This window comes from Lethenteron reissneri, chromosome 26 (genome assembly GCF_015708825.2).
Source record: "Lethenteron reissneri isolate LAM-NWPU_2019-01 chromosome 26, ASM1570882v1, whole genome shotgun sequence".
Lineage (NCBI taxonomy): Eukaryota > Metazoa > Chordata > Hyperoartia > Petromyzontiformes > Petromyzontidae > Lethenteron > Lethenteron reissneri.
This window is the reverse complement of record NC_083804.1, coordinates 7,185,937-7,212,367: the sequence shown is the minus strand read 5'-3', so window position 1 is coordinate 7,212,367 and position 26,431 is coordinate 7,185,937. Positions and strand designations below refer to the sequence as shown.

Genomic DNA, 26,431 nt, shown 5'->3' with positions numbered 1-26,431 from the left:
GTATGCAGCATATAACACACACAAATATGAATACACTAAAATTAGAGAATTCATAAATCCAGAAAGACAGCAGATGTGGACGTTGTTTTGCTCTTCCCAAGTGGCCAGGCACAATCTGAGCAGTAGCCTGACCGACAGACAGCCAGGATAGGAGGCCTGACACCAGGCCAGCGATCCCACGAGGCCCAAGAAAGGTTCCAGCTCCCCAGCAGGTCAATTATAACTTGGAGTTGCCAAAACACTGTGCTTCCCAGAGACACGCTGAATACATTATCTCACTTTAAAATGGGTCTGCAGAAGCTCACTTGTCAGCACTGCACTGTCATTTTCATGGAGTGATGTGGTGTGACTAAAAGTTGGGAGGTGGTTTGGGTGGAAAAAGAAAATCCATCTGGCCTAATCCCAGATTATGAGTCAGGCATCGTGGCATTCATAATTTATGAGCGGCTCAGAAAGAAGCACAACACTCCGTGATCATATTGTACTTAAAAACCATTATGTGAAGATCCATTGTGGCCTAAGTAACATTTTCATTTGTAAAACAACATTTCCATTTTTTAATATAAGCAATTAAACTTTAAAGCTTCTCTTAATGAATACTCTACCCCCTTAGTCAAATAGAATGCATTACCGCCAGCTATAATCCCATTTGGACACACTGAAGTCTAATGAGAATGCTCGTTAAAATTCTAATGAAAACATGCACGACGCCTATTTGAGGTAATCTCTCAGCTCAGTGTCAAGCCTTTGTTATTTAACCTCTGATGTGCGATTTAAAGAGACTGATCCTTACACAGAAGAGCACTATTTTTTATGGAAATCTACAGAATTCACTTGCCAGTTTAGCTTTTATGGAGAATGGCTATTTGATAAGACTTTTAAAAAGTATATTGTACCAATATCATACTGAACTATATAACTGCAATGCATTATTTCTTGAAATATTATCAATAATAAACTACCGAATGCAAAAATATAAGAATAAACATTTTAATGGCATGAAATGTAGATACTGAAATGGAAAAATAATACAAGTGAATAATTTTGTGAGCTATGTACAATGTGATTCTTGTGACAATATACTGTCATTAAAATACTGTTAAGCAAACATTTGGAACATTATCATGTAGATGGGAGGTCTTGGTTGTTTTACAAAATATTACAATAGTCAAACTTTAAAAACATCTCCTCATACAACTCGTAGGAAAAGCCTTATAGGCATAATCAAGTAGCGCGGTTTGAAAAAAAGCCTGATATGCCGAAATAACAATATTATTATGCAGCTGATAAGTAGTTTGTTTGATTGTTAGTCAAGTGTTATATGCCTGATTCTCCTTAAATGTGGTATAGTAACCATTTTCCAATAAACGAGTTCAGTGTGACCATTGTAAATAACCCTTTCACGCTAAACAAAGTAAAAGGATTTATGCATTTCTAAAAAAAACAGTATATCCCTGGGGTTATGCCACTGATAATACTGGATTTCAAAGTATTGAGTACGTATAATTTACCCTAGGATTTCTAAAGATACATTTGTATGATTTAATAAGCAATAACCCTACAAATCTATAGGTGCTTTAAGCTTATACTTTGTGCACTACTATGCCACCTATTTACTGCTGGTTTTTCAGCACTTGTGCTCGGCGTGTAGAAAGCAGTATGTCCTTGGGTCGCAATGAGACCAAAGGGTTCAGACAACGGCTCTGTTAGAGAGGGTAGGGGGCCAGGATGTTGAAGGTCCCTTTAGTGCTGGTTTGTGTGTTCTTTTAGTAACCCTTGGATCAAATTGGCCAGTTTTCAATCGAACCCACCACCCGTTTTAGAGACAGAAAGGTGAAATAGAAAACAAAAATAAGGCATAAAAACTTCCAATCTTAGTTGGAACATTAAAAAGAGTTACAAGCACCTCATGGCACAATTAAAAAAAATACTTAGATTACAGTAATGCAATTATTAAGCTCTTCTCCTGAGATTCCATTAACTTCCGTATTTTTTTGTATAATTTGTTGACTCATTTGTGCCATCAGCATGAAAGGTTTGCATATAATATGGTTATATTTTGCATAGATTCTAAATAATTGATTCTCACATGCACAAATAGATGCAAGAATAAACTTTTATCAATGAATTATTACATGCATCTTAGTTAAAACCCGGGAAAGCCTGAGTGAGGTTGTTTCTTTACCTTCAATTGTAGTTGCCCCTGATGCTCTACCTCCTCAAGCTGTTGCTTTAGGATGTTCACTTTCATCTCCAGATCTTCTCTGAATGCTGCTGCCTGGAAATTACCAAGGAGAAAGTGCAAGCAAATCCTATTCAAAAGCAGTAGTAAATCACTAAACAAAATAGTTGCCTTTTTATTGAGCTGGAGAGCATCAAATTAGTATGAAAACTTTATTGTTTTTATTCCTTACCAAGTACCATTACTTGGAGTAAAACACAACGTTGGACTGCCCCTGAAATGCCAAGTCCACTGCTCTGCAGGATGGAGTTTTGTGTTAAAGATCATTTAACTACTTACTCTGCCTCCAAAAGGGTACCAATCCCTGCCATAACAGGACACATGTAACTCAATCATTAATAAATGGGTGAACTACAGCCTTCACAAATGAGTACACGTATTACACAGTGAACAACTATTTCACAATGAGCCTCCTTATGAAAAAAAAACCTCTTACATATTTATTCAACAAAGTTAATTCTCAAAAATGACAACAAAATTAGCAAGATGAAACAGGTACAGTATTATAAGTATACATAAAACAACTCAATGAGCGTTAAGTGGGTTTAATTTTTTGTAATATAGTTTGATTTTACATTAACGCAATATGAAGGATTGAATTACGCCCTTATTACAAACCTAACATTTAAGCTGTTGTGAATGAAAATGATGAACAGAAAAACTATGTTTAACATAACCAACCGAATAATAACACATAATGCATGCAGTATGTATGTCTGTTGCACTTCTTTCACACCGTACATAGCTAACTGTGCGAATCGGAGGTTCAGTGGTTTTATGTAAAATTATTGCAGTGCCTATGTCCAGGGTAACGAACAGCAAGCAGTGCAATGTGTTCACACAGATAACTTCACACGATGGTTGCATTCAAACAGGGGCATTTCCTGCACGATGAATAAACTGCTCAAAATGCTCTTCCAGGAGTAGTCACAAACCATTGTGGACAACCCTCATCACGAACTACTCTATGGAAAACACTTATGCTTTTGACTCTGCGACCCCTATAATAATAGTTGTCCCCAACAATGAATAGGTATTGTACTTTTGAGCAGATTACATGTGTGCAAAAGCACTGCCATTTGAAAGAAATATTCTCAGAAAACAATGGCTTTTTATCAACAGTGTTGTCAAATACACATTCCCACAATGACCCACATCAAAATATATTGCTTGTCAGCTAAACATAAAGCTTATTATGCACTTAAAAAAAGCAGCAGCATTAAAATACATTTGGTTGTTTTGCTTAAAAATGTGCTGTGGTGTATTTTTTCGACCCCATGCAATGCAATGTGATGTCATTCAGTGGCTCGGCATTCCCTAAAACGAAGGAATCACTGTACAGTACTGATTGTAAATAGTTCACATCCCGAACGGTGGCATCAGAAGCAATCAGCACTGTGTGCACACTAATGAAAGGAAATGCAGCTGATTAATTTATCAAAATATGTATTGATCAATAACAATGCGGTCGTTGAAATCTGCTTCGCGATATTAACAAAAAATCCCCTTTAACCTTTCAAATCTCCGCTTACTTCAAGACTATTATGAGTTTTTTTACATAACTAAATATGCTTGTAGTTATTAGCAATCGCCAGGTGTCACTGTGGCTGAGCACTCGAATCATTACCGGAAGGCTGCCTTTTCAAACTCCAGTCGAAAGTCAACACAGACCGATAAAATATGGATTACTTTGTGGTAAGCCAACAGGTTGGCCTTTGGTTAAACGAGCTTTCACAATCATCATCAACCATGCTTAATCCACTGCTGGACGAAGACCTAGCCAAGCCATCTCCATATCTCAGTCCCACGATGCAACAAAGCATCTCGCCCCTGCACATATGCTGATTTCGTCACCTCATCTCCACGGTGTACATTGGCTTTCTCTTTAGGCGTGTGAAACTTACACTGCTGGCTGAGGGCCACCGACAGAGATGAGCACCACCCCAGGCTCACTTGAGCAGGGAGACGCTTTTACTTGATAATTGGTAAGAACGGGTGGGGAGGGGCTTTAAAGGCACAGCTGAGCATGACGCCCTTACCTTGGCGGCTGCCACCGCATGCTCCTGCTTCAGGAAGTTAATGGTGCCCTCCAGCCGGGCCTGCAGCTGCTTCACGCTGTGCGCGTGCTCCTGAGAGAGCTGTTCTGTGTCACTCTGTGCTGCAGCGAACCTAGAGGCAAGGAGACCTGTCTTGACTGACCGCCAGTGCTTCAACGTAGAGTGTCCAATCATGAAATCATCTTGTGCCACACACCGCGCTATGCCGCAGCACAATCACGTAGCGTCCTGATCGCATACACAAGTGCTTCTATGTGACATTTCTGGTTATGCTTTTCATAGCATATCAGTTTCAATCCAATGTATAGTTAAAATAAGACGTGTTTTTTATTATTCTGGTTTTACAGTTTTCTTGTTTTGTAATGAGTTTCTGCATACAAACTTGTTTGGCCTAATTCATTTTCGTTTGTTGATTAAAGTAGTTATCACAAATTATTGGAAAAAAAAATCCAAATCGACATTATTTTCTGCTGATGTGTTTGTCTTTCATTATAAATTATCAAAAACATTTGTACCCACCAACAGGTCTATTGTCTTGACTGGTTCTAAAATAGTAAAATAAAGCTATAGCAGTTGTGCAATATCCACATATATTGGATTAAATTAATACATTTTAAAAGTAGCAATAATTCTAAACGAATTCCACTAAATTTGTAATTAGATCATTATCATATTCTTGGTTCTTTTGGTAAAGTCACGGAAAAAAAAGGATATAAATAAATAGTGTTTTCAAATTTTTCATTATTATTTTTATTTCATCTTATTATTTTATTTTCATTTTTTTCTTTTGTTCAACGGTTTTACTTAACTTGACTCCTATGTTTGTGGTGGTCAAATCTTGTAATCAAAATTTAGTCTACTTCCTGTTGTCCAACGAATTCCAAATTTTGCACACGTACTCAGATCCAGTGACAATGCATTTCTGTATCAAAAGCGGCATCAATGAATCAATTAATTGGCTCTTTTAAAGCAATTAACATTTTGTATGGACGGCTTATTAATTAAATACATATTTGGGTAGGTCAAAAACGCCGCGGTCCCTAAACTCTCGAATGACCTCGCCCAAGAAGCAAGCGCCACGTGTCTCAGGCGAGCCTGCTCCGTTCTAACGAGTTACGGGCACCCTCACAAGCAAAAGTTGTACATTCAAGATTAATTTATCAAGTAATCAATTAATTCAAGTAAGCGTTGTTGTGGTAGCAGGCGCAGCATCATTGACGGACTTCTCGAGGGCGAGTTAATCGAAGTTGTGAATAAAACCGTTGTTTTTAAAAAAGTTTTTTAAAGGAGTTTATTTTCTATTTACGTAACTTTACCGAAAAAAACCAAGAATATTAATTCCTGCAGTCACGAAAGTTTTAAGTCTAGATAATCATCGTTTACCATTACAGTAACCTATAGTAACTGCAAACGCAATCACAGTGCAACACATAACCATGTACAAGACTCACCTCCTCTGTTGTGAATAATATGTGTCGAATGTAATCCCTACAGTATGTTAATTCACTGTGTATTCAAGTCTGAGGTTGAGATGCATTGAAAGACCAATATTAGCCAACATCAGAGGACAGCTTTGGAGTAATCTTGCGACTCATTCATTGACCCACTCACAAATGCAGCCCCTCCTGATGATTGGGCCACAGCCACTGTTGCTAGCTACACATTAATTAGCTCCCCTCATCCATGGTAAGGCCACTGCTATATTGACAGCTCTATGACCTTCTAATCAGTTAAGAAGGAATTCAATATACTTTACACAAATGCTAATTATATATGTCTGTCATTACGTATATAGATATATTTCGTATTGTTCATTTTGATGTATTTATGATCACCAATGACAGGCAATGAACATTACAATTACAGTGCAGAAGACTTGTGTTAAGTAATGTCCTGTTGTTATATTATTTTACGTGTAATATTTTATAATAATGTGAAATGCATTATTTGCCAATGGACTTATAAAGATGCATTGATCGATCAATTTAAATCGAGGCTTAGACTCACAATACAAGCATCAAATAATAAGGTGCAAGAATGTATTATTTACAGCTTATGCCAACTAAATGCAACTGACATGGTAACGTTACATTGGCATATTATTGGAGTACCAAAACTGTCCAAATAATATAGAACATAACGAGACACAAATAAAAACGAGATGGTGAAAATGAGACAGATTTCATTATTGAATCGAGTTGTGATCCTGAATCATGACCTGATTGTTCGTGCAAAGAGCTCACCAACCCTTCACGTCCTGTAGCTCCCGGGAGAGGGCCTGGTTCCTGTGAGTTAGTTCTGCATTCTCCTGTTCCAGACGGCTCTTCTGTTTAACTTGAGCCTCTCCGTCTGCCTTCAGCTGCTCCACACGGGCCTCCAGCTCCTTTTTAACGTTGCCCTGGCAGTGGTGGTGGAACAGTGATCAGTTTGGGTCCACCAGACACAGAGGTCAACATTACGATGGCATTTCTGGAGAGGTTGCCCCCCCTACCTGAAAATCCTGGCTCCGCCATTGCTGGTCGCGAAAGCCTACGTGTTAAATTGACTGAACGTGACGACGAGATTCAAATTCAAATGTCACTTTCTAATATGTAATACTGTTTGTTCTCAAAACCGGATATTACAATTACACACAGCCCCATGCTTATTGCAGCACATTCTTTTTTAATGGAAGTACCCAAATCAGTAGGCAAGTAGCAATTAATATGCTCAGTAATTCAATAATTATGACAAACGGGTGTTGCCCCCCCCCCTACCTGAAAATCCTGGCTCTGAAAGATTAAAAAACGGGTGTTGTTGTTTCAATGAGGAATTATTTTTTCTCTTGTATTTTCTAATTTGTTCTATTTTGTTATTACAATCTTGATCTCTAAATTAGCATTCGATGTATATGTAACACCCCAAAATTTATGTAAATTAGTAACAAAGTAACAATTTGCGTAACAAAATAATGTGGTTCTTCAAAATAAGCCTTATATTAGGTTGGCACAACATGTAAAACATTTTAAAAGTATTTCGAATATTTTTACGACTCCTATTCCAAATATCAAATTGCATGGCCAGAAATACAAAGGACAGAATGTAATATACACTAAAGTGCTGTGCTCTGAAATTCATAAATTCAATATTGCCTTCAATTGCATGTCGGGAGATAATTGTCTGGATGGATAATGCGCTGTGGTGTGTCCCACGGTGCCCCTCTGGCTTGCCTCGCATGCTGAAGCAACAGTGCGGTGGCAATGTTTTATTTATCAAGTGATCCCATGCCACTCAATAAAATGTTGGACAGCATAATGAGGATGAGTGGTACGTGAAAGTAATGTGGTATTGAATTTATGCATATTTGATTTACACCCTTTTGATGTTTTAGTAACGTCATTTTTATTTAATCATCTTTACAATTACAATCCAAAGTAAAGTATTATTGAGACAAATTTAATATATGTTCAAGGACAGTACAATATACTCTTAGTTTTTTCGGTAAAGTCACATGACTTTACCGAAAAAACTAAGAGTATGAATCCTTGCAGTCACGAAAGCTTCAAATCTAGAAACAGTACAATATATTGTTGGGTCTTTCGGTAAAGTCACGTAGATAGGTTCAAAGAAAATAACAAAAAAACTAAAATAACAATATTTTTTAATTATTTTCTTTGAACCTATCTACATGACTTTACCGAAAGACCCATTAATAAGAATTCCTGCAGTCACGAAAGCTTTAAGTCAAGACAGTACAATATACCCTATCAATATAAAAACATTTACTTAACTTCTTTAAAATATACTACATATGAAGGCTCTCTTAAACATGCATGATTGATATTTTTGTCAAAATTATAAATATTCAAACAAAATTATTCCTTCTCAAATGAGCATGAGTCAGTACTAATCTCCAAGTCGCTCAGTCAGTGGTCTAAATTCCACATTTTCTATTGTGCCCTTAGGAAACCACTGTTAACTATGTCAATAAAAAAAAGTTACTTTGTTAAGCGCAGGGGGAATGATGAGCTGAATCGACCTCTGATCCTATCAACGCCACAAACATTTCTAACCGTGAATCAGCTCCAACCACAGCGCCACTCGGCCAGAGAAACAAAATACAAAAGGTAACATTTTACCCAGCTCACAGCGCACGTCGACTCACAGTTAGGAGGGCGTGTGCCTTGTGCTCGGCCTCCATGTGCGCCAACCGCATGTTAGTCTCATCCAGCAGTGCTTGGATGCTTCCCGTGTGATGTTTTTGCAGCTCCAGTCGCTCCTGCTCCAGGCTGGCTATGGCTTCATTCAGCTGATATAAAGGGGTTACATCATACCAGTTTCTGGCTGCCGCCCTAAGGCTTCTCACACATATGAGAGGATAACACTTGACATTGTGAAACGAGGTTGTGCAAAGGGCTCTGGTATAATATTTTAAGTTGGATAACTCCTTGCATCCTCATGAAATAATTTTATTCCCAAGAGATAAATACATGCCATTTTTCTATCATTCAATCTCCTATTAACATAAAAATAGATATGTTTACACAAGCAGATACAGTATATATTAAACAGATAAAATATTGGCCCACCTTTTTCTCATAGTCATTTTTCAGGTTCTTCCCACTCTGACCCATCATCTTCATTAGCTCTTCAATCTGCTTGTCCTTGGTCTCTCGGACCACATGTGATTCTTGTACCAATACATCAACTGCAACAAACCGACGAGTTTGCAGAGATTTCATTGGCTGTTCATTTCTTTAAAGCATCACGTATTTGTAACATTGAACTCGGAAATTAGCCTATTTCATAAAATGAATTATTCCATGAAATATCTCATCAATTGAGAATCAGAGTATACAGGTCATTATAAAATATACATTAGCTCATTGTACAAATTGCAGACAAACAGGAAAATGTATCATATAGTATTCACGAAATTGCTATCCGTGATTTTGGCTATCTGCGAATCGCATCTGGAACTCTACACGACTGCATCGAGAAAGAGAGAGAAATAAAGTGATGAGATAAAGTGATGAGAGAGAATGTGATGCAATAAAGTGAGACAAAGCTATGAGATACAGTGATTTAGCTGTGCAGCATCATCATAATTTAAGATAAGTTCATTTTAAAACAATTTTAATTCTTTAAGATTTATTTTTATTCACTTTGTTTATTATAACCAATTTTTATTTTGTTGTATTATAATTTTCATGTACAGTAAAACCTTGGATTGCGAGTAACTTGGTCTGCGAGTGTTTTGCAAGACGAGCAAAACTTTTAAATAAATATTAATTTGATAAACGAGCGAGGTCTTGCAATACGAGTAGTACGTGTATACGCTTTGTCTGCCGAGCGTCACGTGATCACAACTGATATACAAGTGCTTTGATATGCGAGTGCTTTGGATTACAAACACGTTTCCAAAACGAATTATGCTCGCAATCCAAGAGTTTACTGTATATAATAGATTTATCTATTTATTTACGGTAAAGGTTTTCGTAGGCCAATATCATTATCCTCGAAATTTGCTTTACACGAGCATATATCCCTCGCAAATAACGAGGCAATACTGTCCTGTGAAACTTGACCTTTCACCTTTTTTTCCCAGTTTTCTGACTGCATCTGCAGCCTCCTTCTGCTCATTCTGATGCACTGCATTCAGTTCTTCCAGTTCACTTTTTTTTCCATCCAAAATCTGCCACAACAACATCGATGTTTAAATTCATGAATTACACTTCTATAACCATACAAATGTAGCATTATTGTAACAATATAAGTTCATGATAACACTGTCAGTGGAAACATCTGGCCATGACCATGGGAATGTGAAATTTAAGTTACTTGCTCAAGATCACGAAGAGATATGAGCAATACCTATTGCTTATTGAGAATGGAGACGGTTTTGAGTTTAATGATGCATACTTTAATTATGATGATAAATTATGATAAATACTTTAATTAAAATATACATCCAAAATGGCAAATTATATTTGGACCCAAAATGCAGATATACCTATATACAAGGACAAAACAGCCGTAAAAATTGCTGCAATCTCGAAAGAAATGCTAAACGATGGTGCTCAGCAACATCATAACAAGGTTTGAACACACACACATATACTTAAGGTTCGTTCCAGTTTCACAGTTTGCCATGGTGCATTCATTGCAAATGTAGCGCTACAAGCAAGTCCCTACTCCCAGAGAGACCGATTAAGCGGCAGCATTCTTAATAAACCGCTGCAGACAGCGCACACTTGCATCAGACCTCGGATTAGTGAAGGGTGGGAGAAAGGTCATCTGCTATAATTACACAAGTGTGGCCCAGCATCCGCACCATCTCAGCTCGCCTTAATAAGCCTGTCGTTTGGTCTCCCCGCGGGTCGCCTCCCATGCAACACGAAGGTTAACAATTAAAAAGGTGACCCAGAATGTCATCTCTGAACCCCCATGAGGACGTCTAAATGGAATCCAGGGCAGCTAGCTGGATAATCAGAGGCACATCGGGACCCTGCTGGTATTTCCCAGAAGTTAATAATTTGTACCTCCAAACAAAAGATATACCTAAGCAGATAGGTACAGATCAGACTGAAAAATGTAGGGTCATAGAAATGGTGAAAGTACTGAAAACACTGTACTGAAAATTCAAATATCATGACCCTTTTTAATGTCATGTACTAATAGTACATTATTTTAGGTTCCAATGATTCACGTAACATTATCGTGTTACAATAAAAATCTTAAGTTCATTACCAAGCCTTCATGACATTATCAGGCCTGCTGAATTAAAAAAGTGTCAGCATTCTGTACCAATTTGTTTAAATTAAAGTATAATTTAATTACATGTGTTTCTTTGTTTATGGATCTAAGGCTTATACGGTTTTTTTTTTATAAATGACAAAATTAATGTGCTTGCAATTAGCACGAGAACAAAAGCTGACAATACCTTCAAAACGACCACACTAATTAAAGCCACACAGGTGGTATCCTCTACCCCGGGCATCTGGCATGGATCCAGTATCACACTGACATGCCTTACGTGCACTACACAGGGTGTTAAATCCTTCCAACTTGAAACAAAGACCACCAACCACGGGTGGGCAGGTGGATGTTACCATAATGGTTGATTTTCATTTGTTTTGCTGTGCTAAAGTATAATTGTGAATTGGAACCAATCTCCTGGTAAATGAAGTCCTTCCTAGCCATCGACATCGCTCACGATGCTGCGATGTCATAATCTGCCCAACACCTGCACACGAGCTTAATTCATGGCTCCATCTCCTTGGTGGACATCCTCTCAGATGTCTTCTGTTCATTGGCTGCCACTCCATCAATATTCTTGACCAGCTGGCATCATCCCTCCTTCATAATAAACGAGTTTCCTTGGTGTATAGTTGCAATTATAGTAATTACAGTATAATTGTAACTGTAATAACATAATTAAACAAACAGAAATGTAATTGTAATGATAAATTGCCCTAGGTCAGTGTCACAGGCCCTACAAGTTTGCAGAGAGCTCCTTCCTCTAACACCAGACAACCTCACAGCATTTCATTAAGAGGACACACTCTGCTAATGATTTGTATTAGATTGCCTGCTAATACAAATGCTGCTGAAAATAATTAGTTCACAAGGCTCATAGGCCGATAGACCAAAATATTATTTTATTATTTTGTTGGTGACACAGGCCATTGTCTGTTTAAAGTCATAATTAACTAATCTTGCATAAATGCCCAAAGTTCCACCAATGTGCACCACTGAAGGCAAGGTAGATTTATGATATTCCCTCTTGGCGCATTCTGAAATGCGCCTGAAAGTAGGAATCGCGGAGAGACACGGCGCTCCACCTCTTGTACGTGAGTTTCGTGCTTCAGTTGCATTGCAACTTGCTCCGTCTGGAACTGCTCCTCCATGGCCTTCATCTTGAGCCCCATCTATATCAGACAAGCAGTAAAGTAGTCTCACTGTGGTGGTGGTGGTCGGTGTGTAGTGACAGGACTACAGCCATACCACTTGCATGGAACTTCCTCTTGGCTGCACAATGAAAATCAGTTGGAGAACAATTTGGAAAATGGGTCTGTTTTATAAAAATGGTAAGTGTACGAACATATCTTCTTGGTTCTTTCGGTAAAGTCACGTAGAAGGGAAGTAATAAAATAATAAAAATAAAACATAATAAAATAATTCTCACGACGTTTCGGCCACACCGCAAGCAGCCGTCCTCAGGTGAAGAACATGTCTGTCGATAAGACAGAGTCTAAATGACACGTCTTAGGTTTGGAGTGTCTATTTAAGCTGTGAGGGAGGAGGAAGAGAGCGTTGACAAAAGAATTTGCATTTGAAGAGGAATTTAGCATATTTATGGGAAATGCAGGAATGTGAATAGTGCTAATTGTGAAATGCGTGGGAGGTGGGCGGGGGGTTTTCAAAGTCATATTATGCCCATGCATTATGCAAGATTAGCAGCATCAAAGGGAGGGGGCAGGGGCAGGGGGAGCACCAACAAAGGGAAGGAATGTGAATAGTATGCAGCTGCAGCAACCAAACAACCACGTAAAAAACTAAAGTATAAATTTCATAGTATCATCAGTATACTAAATATACTCTCCAATAAGCTGAGCTACTAACAGTAAGTAATACATTACAATTCTATGTCGCAAAAAATATAATATGCTTCCAGCTAAACTTTTTTCCCTTACATCAAACAGGGCTTCCCCGTACTATATGCTGCCATAGACAAACCCAACATTAAATTATATACTGTATTACTATACACCACCCTATACCTTATACATTGTTATATACTAGATAAAAGATATACAATTGTTATAAATGGATGTAATTTTATTATGACTTTAACAAGACAGTACTCTACTGTATCAATATTCAGGAATGCTGATAATTATTTCAATAACTTACAGGGAATGTAAATAATGTCACAAAACAATGTCTATATTACAAGTAATACATTTAATCTTAATTGCATTGTTATTTTTTTTACCTCTTTTTGATACTTTGTATGAAAAGCTTCAGCATCAGGTAATAATGGGTCCATTTTCCGAGAGCCTTTCCTGGGTACAATCTGGACTCGTAAAAACACAGTAACAATACGAATGAAAAGCTGTTATGGATTTCCCTCCACCAAAAACACCGAAGAATTCATACCTTAGCTTCTGCTGTCATTTTAACCAAATACAGCTGAGATACTTTAGAAAAATGTCACAATTTTTTTAAACTTCTCACAAATATACTTGAATGAACCAGTTATTTGGTGCCCTCTTGTACACTGAACCAGTTCTGATGAATACACTAATCAAATACACTTACTACCAGGTTCCCAACTATGAGGTTCATAGGTCTGTGTTGCTTTGCAACCCATTCCATATGCTCTGCATTTACACAGGAACAGCCCTGTGCTGCATTCACAATTAAACACATAGCAAGGTGTAGTATACTGCCTCCAATTTCCCTACTGATATTAGCTGATGCTGAAAGTGACTGACAGAACCTTTAGTTTTCAGATACTCTCCAAACCTTAGATCTAACCTAACAGTAAAATGCAGACAGTAATTTTGTAACTTGAACAAATCGTATATGAAAAGCAATCAACACATATAACATTCTGCAACTGTGACTCACCGGTGATAAAGGTATTGGCTTTTCACGCAAATACCTTGGGTTTTCAATCTAAAAACACAAAACATTGGTTTCAAAACGAACTTGACATATCAGATATTGGGTAGTACAGAAAGTCTTAAACAAAGTCAAATAATGCGGACGTATATTTGGAGTGTCTTTGTGGCATGTTACTGAATTGGTTGAAAAACCGCACGGATACACATTATTAGCTGCAGCTACAAGTGTAAATGTTATTCAAGCAGAACATGCAAGATGACTTACCCCCAAATTCCAGCTGTTCAATCGGTTTTCAAAGTCACTTTCATCCATATTTACTGGTTTCCTCCCAGGACAGATCCTAAAACAATTCAAAATTTCTATATTTGCATACTGTACTTTGCATAACTTAAATACATGTTACAAAACTAGATTCGAAGCTTTCGTGACTGCAGGAAATACTCTTTGGTTCTTTCGGTAAAGTTACGTAGTAATAAATTAAACAATAATAGAACTCGACGTTTGGATCGCAACACAAGCAACCATCATCAGGTACAAATTAATGAGAAATAATCAACCAGGTGGGGTGTTGACTGTGGTGTTGGCCGACTCTCTGTGTTGTATTACATTATATTTCCAAGTTTACTATGTTTGTTTTCTCATTCATTTGTACCTGCTGATGGTTGCTTTTGTTGCAATCGAAACGTCGTATTCTATTATTTAATTTATTTCTACGTGACTTTACAGCAAGAACCAAAGAATACATGTTATTGTTTCTTTTCTGCATTTTCAAATGGAATAAAACATCCGTTATGCAACACAGGAATTTTCAGACTAAGCATCGTGCGAAAATGAAAAGATCTCTTCATGGAACGAGTCGACACAAAATAATTAAATTTTAAAAACGTCAGCTTAGATGTGTTTTTTAGAGTCATTTGACATTCAGGGGTTTCTGATTTTCTTACACTAATTGTTGTGGGGTCATCTTCCGTAGACCTATGCATAGCGTTGGTGGACTGCGAACTCCGATCTTGGGATATCTTCCATTTTCTGAAATAAAAAATAAAAAACATAGAAATTAAAAATTAAGCCATAAATCATCATATTCTTTGGGTCTTTCGGTAAAGTCACGTAGATAGGTTCAAAGAAAATAACAATAAACAAAAACTACGACGTTTCGATCGCAACACAAGCAGTCGTCCTTTTCCTGAAGACGACCGCTTGTGTTGCGATCGAAACGTTGTAGTTTTTGCTTTTTGGTATTTTCTTTGAGCCTATCTGCATGACTTTACCGAAAGACCCAAAGAATATTAATTCCTGCAGTCACGAAAGCTTTAAGTCAAGCGATAAATCATCATTAAATACATCACAAATGGTTTCGGTGTATATGCTTCTTTCTGAAGTAAAACAAACCTGCGGTGCTCTTGGCATGAGTCAGAAAATGCCAAGTGACTCCGTGCGTCCCTGGACAAGCCTTGGCTCAGCTGCGGCGATTCAAGCTCCCCTGCTGCCCAGGTGGGCAGCCTGTCCAGGTCCTCATCCCAAGCAGGCCCGTCTCTCTTCTTTCCCGTGTCATCCACATACATGAACCGAGTCATCAGGCAGCAAAGGGCAGCACACACCAAGTAAATAAGTCAGCTTTAGCTCAGATCTAAGACATAATTGCACTCTTTTCTTCATAACCTTCACTGATTTAAAACAAAACACAATAAGGATGCAGAGATTTGGCTCATTGGAACCTATATCCCATCAGTTTAGCAGGTCTAAATCCCATTCGGCTCCAATCGGATTCAATTTGCATTGTGTTGGATCTGATTGTTTCGTGGCAAAATCCCAAAACAATTGATTAATGCTGTCATTATGTACGCCTTAATTAGCAACACATGAAATTAAGTTAATGGTACTCTTCGTGTGTAATATGAGGCCCTCTAGTGTCCAATCCACTCAGCTACAGAGGGTTATACAAGGAAGCGCAGCTAGTTTCTGTGAAATTACAAGCTGTTTTTAACAAAATTATACAATGTATAGTACATTAAAATATAAATAAATATAATGCAAATATGTTACCGTTAAATTTAAGGCAATTGGGGCATAACCACCAGGTGAAGTCTTTGACAAACCCATCAGAATGTGACCAAATATCAGTTGGGTCACATTACAAATCTTGCAAGTGTCTGATCCATATCTAACTACAGTAATGCTGAATGTAAACAATCATGCACCCATTTCAAAAACGTATGCATCAAATTACAATTTTTTAAAAATCTTTTTCTCACAATATATCATACTTACCCCAAATTACAATTAGTATTTGTAAATCGACAAACTTCCAATCAGGTTTCTCACAGTAACACTAGTTTAAGTATCTTTAAATCCCGTGAAATGTTTGTTCCATACTAATACTATCAATATTGTTTTATCGTTTAGAACTGGAAAGTCTTACAAAAGCCATTATTGTGCAATCAACTGTGAATGGCGTGAATAAATCAACTTGCTCTAATTGAGAATCATGTTTAATCACTGATAGCTTCTAGGATTCATGTCAAGGATCTCAGCGGCATTCGCTCACGTCATATCCATTGCATTTGCGGAGCCACACAGCTAATTCCTTTCACATGATTACATTTGTGAAGCAATTCATTTGCATTCATCATTGCAAAATTCAGAACAGCTCTTGCTGCAGGATTTCTGATCGAAAACAATTTTAAATTGTATAGAATATATTTCAATGAAGAGGAAAACTTGTAAATTCAAAGGCCTTTTTGTCATCTTTACTAATGGATGAGGGCCTCCCAACGCCCTGCGGGTCGTGGGGGTTATTTTACCAAACTTTGCTAGACTGGTGAGAGCAGGTTGAAGGTGGGAACATAGAATTATAATACAATATTGTTGCAATGCCCTCTGCTGCAAACAAAGTGGCCCTGCAGCCTATATATCCTGTTTAATGCATGATGGTCTCTCACCCAAGTACTATCTTTGCTTAACCCTACTTAGCTTACGAGATATGACAAGATTGGGTGCATTCCAGGTAAGTTGGTCAAAATGTGGAAACTTGGTGCGTTATGAAGGCATGGCGTGCCTGGTCGGCAGGCAGAGGCTGCAGGGAGCCGGCAGGAGGCTTGCTGGAGAAGGGCCCCTCAAGCCGTCCATAGCGCAGCATGTCCAGCAGCAGCCTCGCGTAAGCGTTGCGCTCCGGTCGCCAAACGGCAGCGCGCATGTCGCCCGGTGGCTCACACAGCTTCTTAACCCAGAGTGCGCAGCACTGGCGCTCTGGAACGCGCGGCACAGTTTGCAATGAGGGCAGTGAGATAATCCAATGTAAAGGAGACTTCGAGGCATCGGTGATTCCAGTTTAACTCTATGGATCCTCACCCTTAGGATTAAAGAAAGATACTGGTAGCAGAAATGAACTGTCTGAAAAGGATCCTGGGAGTATCAAGACAAGTAAAAATATTAAATTAGACGATAAATGAAAAGCTATGTTAGCAGGAGCATTTTGTGAAAACGATACAAAGATGTTGACTTCTTTAGTTTGGACATGCAAAAAAAAAGCAACCCTCAATGGCCTTGTACTGCCATGGAAAAAAGGGATTGTATTTGGGAACATAAAGGCTCTTATTCAGAAATAAATGTTTTCAGGGGGGGTGGAGCGGGGGTGTGAATTACTGGTCATAAACAAAGATGACTACTACTGAAAAGGTAGCACCAGAGAGGTAGAATAAAAAAGACTGGCAAGAAATGTGTTAAGTTTATATTAACACAGGGAGTGTCAGCAGTGTTGACCTGAAAAATATGGTGACCTCCCCGCGAGTGGAGGTTATGTTTTTTCCACAAGTTCTCCCTCTATAGGATTCCATTAGAACCCCCCCCCCCCCCCCGCCTCAAAACACATGCTAGTGTTCTTAAACTATAACTAGGGAATAGTCAACATGGTTTCCCCTTGCCTTCCTTAATGGTTTTAGGTGACAGGTACTGGCTGCAGCTTTATATCATACCGAGGACACATGGTATGTGTAACTTTGGCATTTACATTAATGTGTGATCAGTGTCTCACCTGTTTTATTTGAAAGCTTAAGCACAAAGGGTTTCATGTCCACCAGGAGGTGATCAAATTCAGCATCAAGTAGATCCCACAAACTGTGGCTTGACATTCTGTGCACATGAACCAAAAAACTTTAGTAACTTTCCAACAAACAATTTGTCCTTAGAAGTATTGAATTGGCAAAACTGATGTAATTTCAAAACGTTACATTTGTATCACCTACTGCTGTATACTCAAGCAAAGTGAGGGTCGATAATAACGGTATTATGGTATTAAAACTAAAGTACACTTGGTTGGGGGTCAACTGAGCCCATATCATCCCTATAGAGTCTATAAAATCAATACTGTACCATTTTGTGGAAATTCATAGCGGCGAACCTATGGAGATTGGGCCTGCTTTTAGGAGTGATATAAAGCAGCGCCACTGTGGGTGCCGTGGTGGCGAGATGTTAACTACTTTGCCTGGTATACAGGAAGGGCGTGGGTTCAATTCCGATGCTGACGCCTGTATATTTGGAGTTTGCATGCTCTCCCGTGGTCGCGTATATTTTTCTCCAGGTCCTCCAGTTTTTCCTTCCACATTTAGAAACATGCGTTTCGAGAATTTGGCTGCTATAAATGACCACATGATAAGCCACTTCGTTGAGCTATCATTTTTGGCCAGGTAACTTCTGAAAAAGAGATATATAGCTCAGTGGACCTTACCTGGTAAAATAAACTAAAGTTTAGTTTATATACCAATAAGTCAAAGGTTGCTAATAACCCAGGGTTGCCGATGAGCATTGCTCAGGGGCCGTCCATAAATGACGTCACACACCTAGGGGGGTAGAGGGGTCAGACATTTGTGACGATGTGTGACGAGGGGGGAGGGGGGTTTGAGAAATGTGACGTCACATCAAAATGCGCAACTTTAAATAAATATAAACAATATAATTGTTATTCTTGGTTCTTTCGGTAAAGTCACGTATTATTCCCCTTCTACGTGACTTTACCGAAAGAACCAAGAATATGAATCCCTGCAGTCACGAAAGATTTAAATCTAAATTTAATAAAATTGTTATAACACTCATTTTTATTAATTTTCATTATTAACTATTTGATTATTTTAATTTAGTAAGGTCACCTTTTATTTATTCCATGAAGGGGCATTTTGCTTTTTCATGGGAGAATGGAGAAGCATACATTTTGTAATTTTTTTGAATGATTGTTATTAAACATTTTTCTTTTTATTATTCTACCAGGGCTTTTAATTCTGTGGAATGAATATGTGATTGTTATAATTGTACTCTCCATTTTGCTTCGTTCTACTACAAAGTTTCAAGTATTTTTTATAGTTATAATTACTTTTAATATTTTATAATTATAGGAGAATTTGAATATGATATTCTGAACATCTGCAGTTTTAGTTAGACGTTGAATATTTTCAAGTGAATTTTATGATAAATTTATACGTGTTTTCTCCTACAACATCAGAATGCAGCGCCACATTAAATACGCACTACAATGACAATACAGTAGTTTAAAGTGATTTTAAGCATGTTTTATTTTCAAAATGGAAATATGGCTTTGGGGGGGGGGGGGCAGAGCTTTGTGACGTCATATTTGAGGGGGGGTCAAGAATCGGCCAAAATCGCGTGACGTCATTTATGGACGGCCCCTCACCTTGATAACTAAACAAGGCGACACTTTTGACTTTGTGAATAATTTTCAGTTTGCAAGACGATTCCAATGTTGCCAGTTGTGGACACAATAACATATCCTGTATTTGACATTTACTGTGCATATTTTGCCAGCAAAGCAGCACACTTAACTAACACAATTATAATCCCTCTCAGTAATAGACTCATCCAACAATTCGAAGCTTCAGGTTGGCTAAAATAATTGTGATTTTGTAATAAGCCACCAATGAATCATCCTATAGAGAAACTACCTCCAGTGGGAATGTGGAATTTCCTCGACTGTTTGAGAAGAGAAAAAAATACCTTAAAGTAACGACCAAATCAATCATTACAACACTTTAGTAACAAATGCAGACGTCACCATCGTTAACCAAGTTGACGTCTATGCGCCTTAAACTGTTCGCGTCTGCAAGCCACCTGAGCCATCAAGTTGCACAACTGAATAAGCTCTTGAAATCGCGCAACTTAATTGCCTGAGACGTTGCTAGAGACGTACACAAAAACATCGATTAAGTTGCGTGCAACTCAGTCCCTCCAGAAAAACGCGATTATGCGATCGCATGATTCCATGCAAAATCAGCCAAAGTCCGCATATTTATGCGGGGGGCGCGTTTTTTTCAAATACGCCGCACTTTCGCTGCATAAATTGCAGATTTCCGCGCGCAAAATATGCGGGCTTGCATGATTTCATAATCCCCGCATTTTCGTTGCAAAAAGTCACATATATCTTAGCAGAAAGTTGAAAAATGTTGCGTTTACTTCACACAAGCGCAGCCATTTCCCCTGTTGCCATGGGAACGTTATGAAGTGTTAGAGGCTACGTAGTTAGTTTTATTCAGGAGTTTATGCAACTTTACAGTTGTAAGATTGCACTTTTTTGTTAGTAGTATGTAAATTTACATTACTGTAAGACTGTACTGTTACTGTATTGCTTACGTTACTGTGCACTGAAAACACTTATTTTAACAGATGTCTGTTTTGTATAGCTACCTCTGTAAAACAGGAAGCACACATTTTATTTTTTAATATTTTATTTATTCATTTTTACAGAAGTTGTAGCATATTCATTTTGTAAAGCTACAGGACTTGTTCGACTCAATGTTTTGTAAGTTTGAGCCATCTGTTTGTTAAGGTCTGAAATAAAACAAGATGAGAACTTAAATATTCCAGCACTTTCTGTGATGTAGTATGCTTGCTTATCATAGGAAGTAATAAGAAATGACTCTTTACATTAAAGTAGTAGCCTAGTGAATAGGGTGTTGGGGGAATCACTTTTTTTTCTCTTTTTCATCAAACCGCAGTTTTTGCCAGTTCCCGCAATTTAATCGCATAAAATTGTATAAATATCCCGCATATTCCATCGCATTTTTTAAGAAAACGTGCCGCATAATCAACGATTTTTGCCCGCAACAATCACCAAAAAACTCCGCGTTTTTCTGGAGGGACTGGCAACTGATCCCTCGGGTGTGAACCCGCTTGAAATAAGCGATTCAGTGTACATGCCACCAAGTTACAAGAAACCCAAGTTGCATGCAACTCACATGTCAGGTGTAAAGCCGCCTTCACCGCAACGTGAAAGTCTGTCTCATGCCCTCGCTAAAGCTTCAAACTCGCGTGAGGACGACGCGAAACGTGCAAGTACGTGGTGCAGTATACGCGTAACATAGCCTGTCAATCCACCGCTGGATGAGAGAGGGGGGCTAGCAAAGCCCGTGCGTGGTGGTGGGGAGTTATTTGGCCACAATTCACGCAGGTCAGTGGCGGGTTGGTGTAGAAGACGCGGAGGACCACATCATTTATAGTTCTGTACAGTACAACGATGTTGTTGTGTGTGCACTGCGCCTCCCCCCTCTGCTTGTCGTAACAATGCCGCGACGATTCGACTGGGGGGTGGTGTTGGGTGCGTGCGAGGGAGCAGCGTTGCCTCCTTGGTTCAATTTACCTCAAGCGACAACTCGAGATGGCTGGAAAGTAACGCCTCTTGAGTGTCAGGGAAAGAGACGGCTAAAGGAAAAAAACACAACAGCTTCGTATCCGTGAAATAACGAACAAATAAATGGCGGAATATTAACAGATTCGCAGCCGAGGAACTACGATTAAAAAGCGACTGAGTAACTCGAAGTAACGGAATTGTAACGAGCGGAGTAACTTGAAAAGTAACGAGCGGCGTCGCTCACGTGACCACCGCCGCTGTCGCGCGCACGACCGTTTGAACCGCCTCTTCCGGTTTGCGCGCGCGCGAGACTCTCGCGTGACTCTCGCGAGACGTGAGCGCGGTCGCCATGGTAGCGGCGTCAAAGCTTCGCGCGCGATCGATCACAGTCGCGTGGATGGGGGTGCAGGTGGGGGGAGGTCGGGGGGTGTTGCGGGGGGGAGGGTGGGGGGGTTGCGGGGGGGAGGGTGGGGGGGTTGCAGGGGGGAGGGTGGGGGGGTTGCGGGGGGGAGGGTGGGGGGGTTGCGGGGGGAGGGTGGGGGGATTGCGGGGGAAGGGTGGGGGTGTCGGGGGCAGGGTGGGGGGGTCGGGGGGGGTTGCTGGGGGGAGGGTGTGGAGTCGGGGGGGGGGGTTTGCGGCGGTGGGTGGGGAGGTCGGGGGGGTTGCGGGGGGGAGAATCTGGGGTGGGGGGGGGGATGGTGGGGGTCGGGGGGGGGTTGCGGCGGTGGGTGGGGGAGTTGGTTAATTCGTTGTTTATTGATCTTATTTCAGGATAATAGGTTTTCCCCTTTTTTCTGGCAACAAAACAGGCGTTGAGATGTTAAAACACCAAACTGAAACTTTAATTCTAGATTTGAAGCTTTCGTGACTGCAAGGATTCATATTCTTAGGTTTCTTCGGTAAAGTCACGTGACTTTACCGAAAAAACCTAAGAATACCAAACTGAAACCTTTTACAAGGAATCAAGTCTGCATTAACCACAATACTTGTGGTCAGAATGCAAACAAAAAACATACTCCCATAATATATGCATTGTCTTTGAAACTGATTGGTCCACGCCACGCCTGAGGACGCCTTTTGGCGTCCTCAGGTGTGGCCCTAAGGGCCCGCAATATTCTAGTTAAATTAATGCAATGCTTCACATTTTCAAGCGTCTTGTCAGTACACTGATAGTTGTAAGTGTCTCGCAGCTAGAACACGTTTTCGCATTCATAATTAATTTCTCCAAAGTGAAAAAAACCCGTTAAACGTGTAACCTGTGTGGTTATGTACTTGTCAAATGGTGAATATTTTCGCGCTTCAGTATTATAAGGAGAACCTTATTATTTTTTCTATTGAACATATTTTTGACAAAGTGCTAAATTGATGACCCGGTGCGATGGAGGAGAGACTTCACTCTAGATTTGAAGTTTTCGTGACTGCAGGGATCCATACGTAAAGTCACGTAGGTATAAAATAAATTAAATTAAATCACGACGTTTCAGGCGCAACACAAGTGTCCGTCATCAGGTGGGACAACCACAGCAAGAAACAATTGCTGAAGGGTGCAAAAGGGCTGATCACTGATCGATTCGATTCCGTGTGATCGATTCTGTGTGATCGATTCCGTGTGAACGAGTCGGCGTGTTACGGCACCGATTTCAATTTCGGCTCGGCGTGGCACAGGTGAGACGCGGAATTAGGGAGCTCCGTCAACATATAACTTGTAACCCTAAAAATAACACTCGAATCTAAATTAATTGATGAGGATAAAGTAATAATTAGTACTAAAGTGCGTGCTACCCAGAAACATTTACAATGAAGGTTTTGGAGATGAGTTTTAAAAAAGGTTAATTTTGGTGTAAGTACAAATAATTCTAAACCTACAATTAATCCCATGTGCGCAGGGATTTGATCGGTGAGGCGTGGGGCGTAAGGTTGACAGCACATTTGGTCGTTTCAGTTCAGAGATGCATTTATTTTGAACCATAATTTTGAATTATAATATATATTCAAATATGCTCAAAATGCCCCCCCCCCCCCCAATATATTGCTATAAAATATATTTCTGTTTATATTATTGTGGTTATGGTTGTACTTTATTAATCCCTAATCTCTGCCATTGCATACAATGAAACAAGAAAATGTAAAAAAGAAAAAACAGAGACAATGTAATACAATACACTATTAAACATTATTGTAAAAAATCAATAAAAAGTTCATCCTATGTGTTAGTGAAGTTTTAAATATTTTAAGCAGGAAATTAGTTTTCAAATTGAGATTTTTTTTTTCATTTTACGAGTATTTGTGGCGTGTTTGAGTGCACAGGGGAGTCATCAATTATAACAATCAACGGATGACTGGAATAGTGGTGATAAACATTTTTATTTTGTAATAAGTTGCTTTAAGTTCGTATTGTTTAATTACATTATTAATCGGTAAAGCGGAGGGCTCGAAATAGTCGCTCGGCGGCTTCTGTGTTAATACGCGCACAGATTTGCATGTAGTTGTGGATTTTAGAAACGGCGTGGCGCAGTGATTTGATCAGTGAGGCATGGGGCGTGAAGTTGACAGCAAATTTGGTCATTTCAGATGGTCCCACGTACTCGTGTGCTGGAGAGGCTGATTCACTACAAACAACGGAGTCTCCTGGATTTCTTGTGTCCAAGCGTGGAGAGCAACAAGATCACACCGGAGAATTATAGTTTTTTGTTTGTTAATTATTGTTGAATACCACCCACAACTGTGCCCAAGAAGACGATCACGGCCAGGAAGGACCGAGGCACAGTGAGCGCAGGACACAAATACAACACAGCACACTGCTGTACTTGTATCAAGATGCATTCCAGGTTGCACACCTCATCACGACTGTCACAGTCCAGATTACCTGCTGTAGAAACCGCACGTGGAACATTTTCTGTTTTTACACAATAAATTAATTAGGAGTTTAATTTGTAACGTCGTGTAAACAAACGAAATAGAAATTCACAAAATAATACACTGCACGCTACAGCAATTCAGCATGAGTTATGCCGTTTTTGAAATTAAACGGGCGGTGATGGAGGATGTCGAGGAAATTTGGCGGATGTGCATGGAGCTGGCTACGTATGAGAGTCGCCAACACGAGACAACAATTTCTGAAGAAGACCTACGGAGGAACGGCTTTGGAGAGAATCCCATCTTTCAATGTGTGGTGGTGAAGATGGCTCCCAAGCACGGGTCTAGTGGCAAACCAGCGACAGTGGGCTACAGTCTGTATTTCTACTCCTATGACACCATCAATGGGCGATCGATCACGATGGACAGCATCTATGTTATGCCAGAGTTTAGGAACAATGGAATTGGCAAGGCGCTGCTTAAAAGGGTGGCTGAGACTGCTGCACAGAACAACTGCTCCTCAGTGTGTTTCTACGTTTACAACCGGAACAAGTCTGCTATGGCGTTTTACCAGAGCATTGGCGCCCAGGATGTAACGATCTCCCAGAAGATTAATTGCTACGTCTTAGATGGTGGTGCGATGGAGGCGCTCATAAAGAGCCCACGTGGGTCTGGTTCAAGCTCACAAGCAAGCCCTGTGTTCATGACTCCAGGTATTTGCTGCTATACATCATTGAAGGAATATGCAACACAAAACATCGAAATTTGTTTAAATGTAGATACACGTAAAAATATATATTGCTTGCTAGACTTTGTTATACTCGGCGACCCGAGTTCAATTCCCAGTGACGATTGTCTGAACCGGTCTTGGGCCTCCCCTAGGTCAACGTAGCCTCAATCGATTACCTAGTGGGATGTTTAAAAACATTGCCACGAGGGAGACAAAGGCGGCCCGGCATGGTGTTGGCCACCCACTCCCTCGCGTGCCATGCCGGCCATCGTAGGTGCTCGCTAACAGCACTTGCCCCAACAGTCTGTCGAGGATATATGGGAAATCTTTGTATTTGTCTTTGCAGCAGTTGATGAACACCCTATCCTGTTATGTGGACCAAGCCCATGTTGAGAATGTGCCGCTGCTATCTGGGAAGGAGCTTCTGTGCAGCTACTCGGAAGAAGGCACCATCAGCTCGTCTCACCACCGCGATGAGTCTTACTTGTTTTGCCAGTTAATGCTGTCTGTGATTAAGTTTTTCAATCTGTTTTATGCTCCAATAAATTAAGGATTTATTTCCTGAATAAAAAAGTGAATGCTCTTGTCGTGAGTCCAACTGAGTCGCAGACGTTCCTTTTAGAGGCAACACATTTATTTGTAACACCGTAACACAAATGGGTAGACTGCCCCTTGACCAGATACAACCGAGGGTGGTGACCACCCAGCTAACTACACCATACAGGGGAGTTACTGCTACGAAGGGTCGGACCCTCACTCGGGTCTCCGACCACGTGGTCCCTTGAGACGTAGAGCTTCCCACTTCTTGATGTTGAGCTTCCAGCTCATAGAACGAAGAGACCCCGTTCCCTCTCAGGGACCCGCCTTATATCCCTCTCCGCCCTCGGCCCCGCCCGCCTTCTTGAACATTCTCGTTCCCCCTTGATCCTTCTCAAGAGCTCTCCCCGGACACGTGATCACCCACTAGACCCCCCACTTGGGGCCCCCTGTGTGGACATTCCGGATCACGTGTCTACGGGGTCAACCAGAGTGCCACGGCCCGTGGCAACCCTGCCCCTGGGCTGACACTCACCCCCTCCCCCTCGGGGGAGCCCCCACCACACGCTGTGCGTGGTGCCCGCACTATCCCAGTGCTCGCCAAGCCCCGCTAGGGCTGGTGTTACACACAGCCTCCCACACGGTGCTGTCCACGATGTAGGAACATCGAACAGCACGACCCTTCCGGGCCGGCACCATACAGTGGCATCCCCGGTGTCACTACACTCTTATACACACATCGACGCTTTCAAAAATGTCTTTGC

General features: G+C 40.1%; 2 protein-coding genes across 4 annotated transcripts in view; one reads left to right on the top strand and one right to left on the bottom strand.

Annotated features, from left to right (window-relative positions):
* The window catches only part of LOC133347612 (centrosomal protein of 112 kDa-like), a 48,265-nt gene extending 26,448 nt beyond the window's left edge, over window positions 1-21,817 (bottom strand). The window contains 16 exon segments of the mRNA XM_061560037.1: window positions 2,186-2,278; window positions 4,282-4,411; window positions 6,543-6,697; window positions 8,444-8,587; window positions 8,868-8,986; window positions 9,874-9,973; window positions 12,123-12,209; window positions 13,277-13,357; window positions 13,915-13,962; window positions 14,176-14,241; window positions 14,243-14,251; window positions 14,856-14,940; window positions 15,304-15,452; window positions 16,970-17,160; window positions 17,945-18,042; window positions 21,554-21,817. Coding sequence (XP_061416021.1) covers window positions 2,186-2,278; window positions 4,282-4,411; window positions 6,543-6,697; window positions 8,444-8,587; window positions 8,868-8,986; window positions 9,874-9,973; window positions 12,123-12,209; window positions 13,277-13,357; window positions 13,915-13,962; window positions 14,176-14,241; window positions 14,243-14,251; window positions 14,856-14,940; window positions 15,304-15,452; window positions 16,970-17,160; window positions 17,945-18,041 — 1,554 coding nt within the window. The 5' untranslated portion in view covers window position 18,042; window positions 21,554-21,817.
* A 472-nt stretch (window positions 21,818-22,289) lies between these two features.
* On the top strand, window positions 22,290-25,664 carry LOC133347398 (thialysine N-epsilon-acetyltransferase-like). Of its 3 annotated transcripts, none has more exons than XM_061559645.1 (3): window positions 22,290-23,209; window positions 24,116-25,113; window positions 25,480-25,664. In XM_061559645.1, exons 2-3 carry the CDS (start codon window positions 24,546-24,548, stop codon window positions 25,521-25,523), a joined length of 612 nt encoding a protein of 203 aa, XP_061415629.1. In that variant the 5' UTR covers window positions 22,290-23,209; window positions 24,116-24,545; the 3' UTR covers window positions 25,524-25,664. The 3 variants fall into 3 exon arrangements, with proteins under 3 accessions (XP_061415629.1, XP_061415627.1, XP_061415628.1); XM_061559643.1 differs by having other exon boundaries at window positions 25,477-25,664; XM_061559644.1 differs by lacking the exon at window positions 22,290-23,209 and having other exon boundaries at window positions 23,224-25,113; window positions 25,477-25,664.
* The last annotated feature ends 767 nt before the right edge of the window (window positions 25,665-26,431 follow it).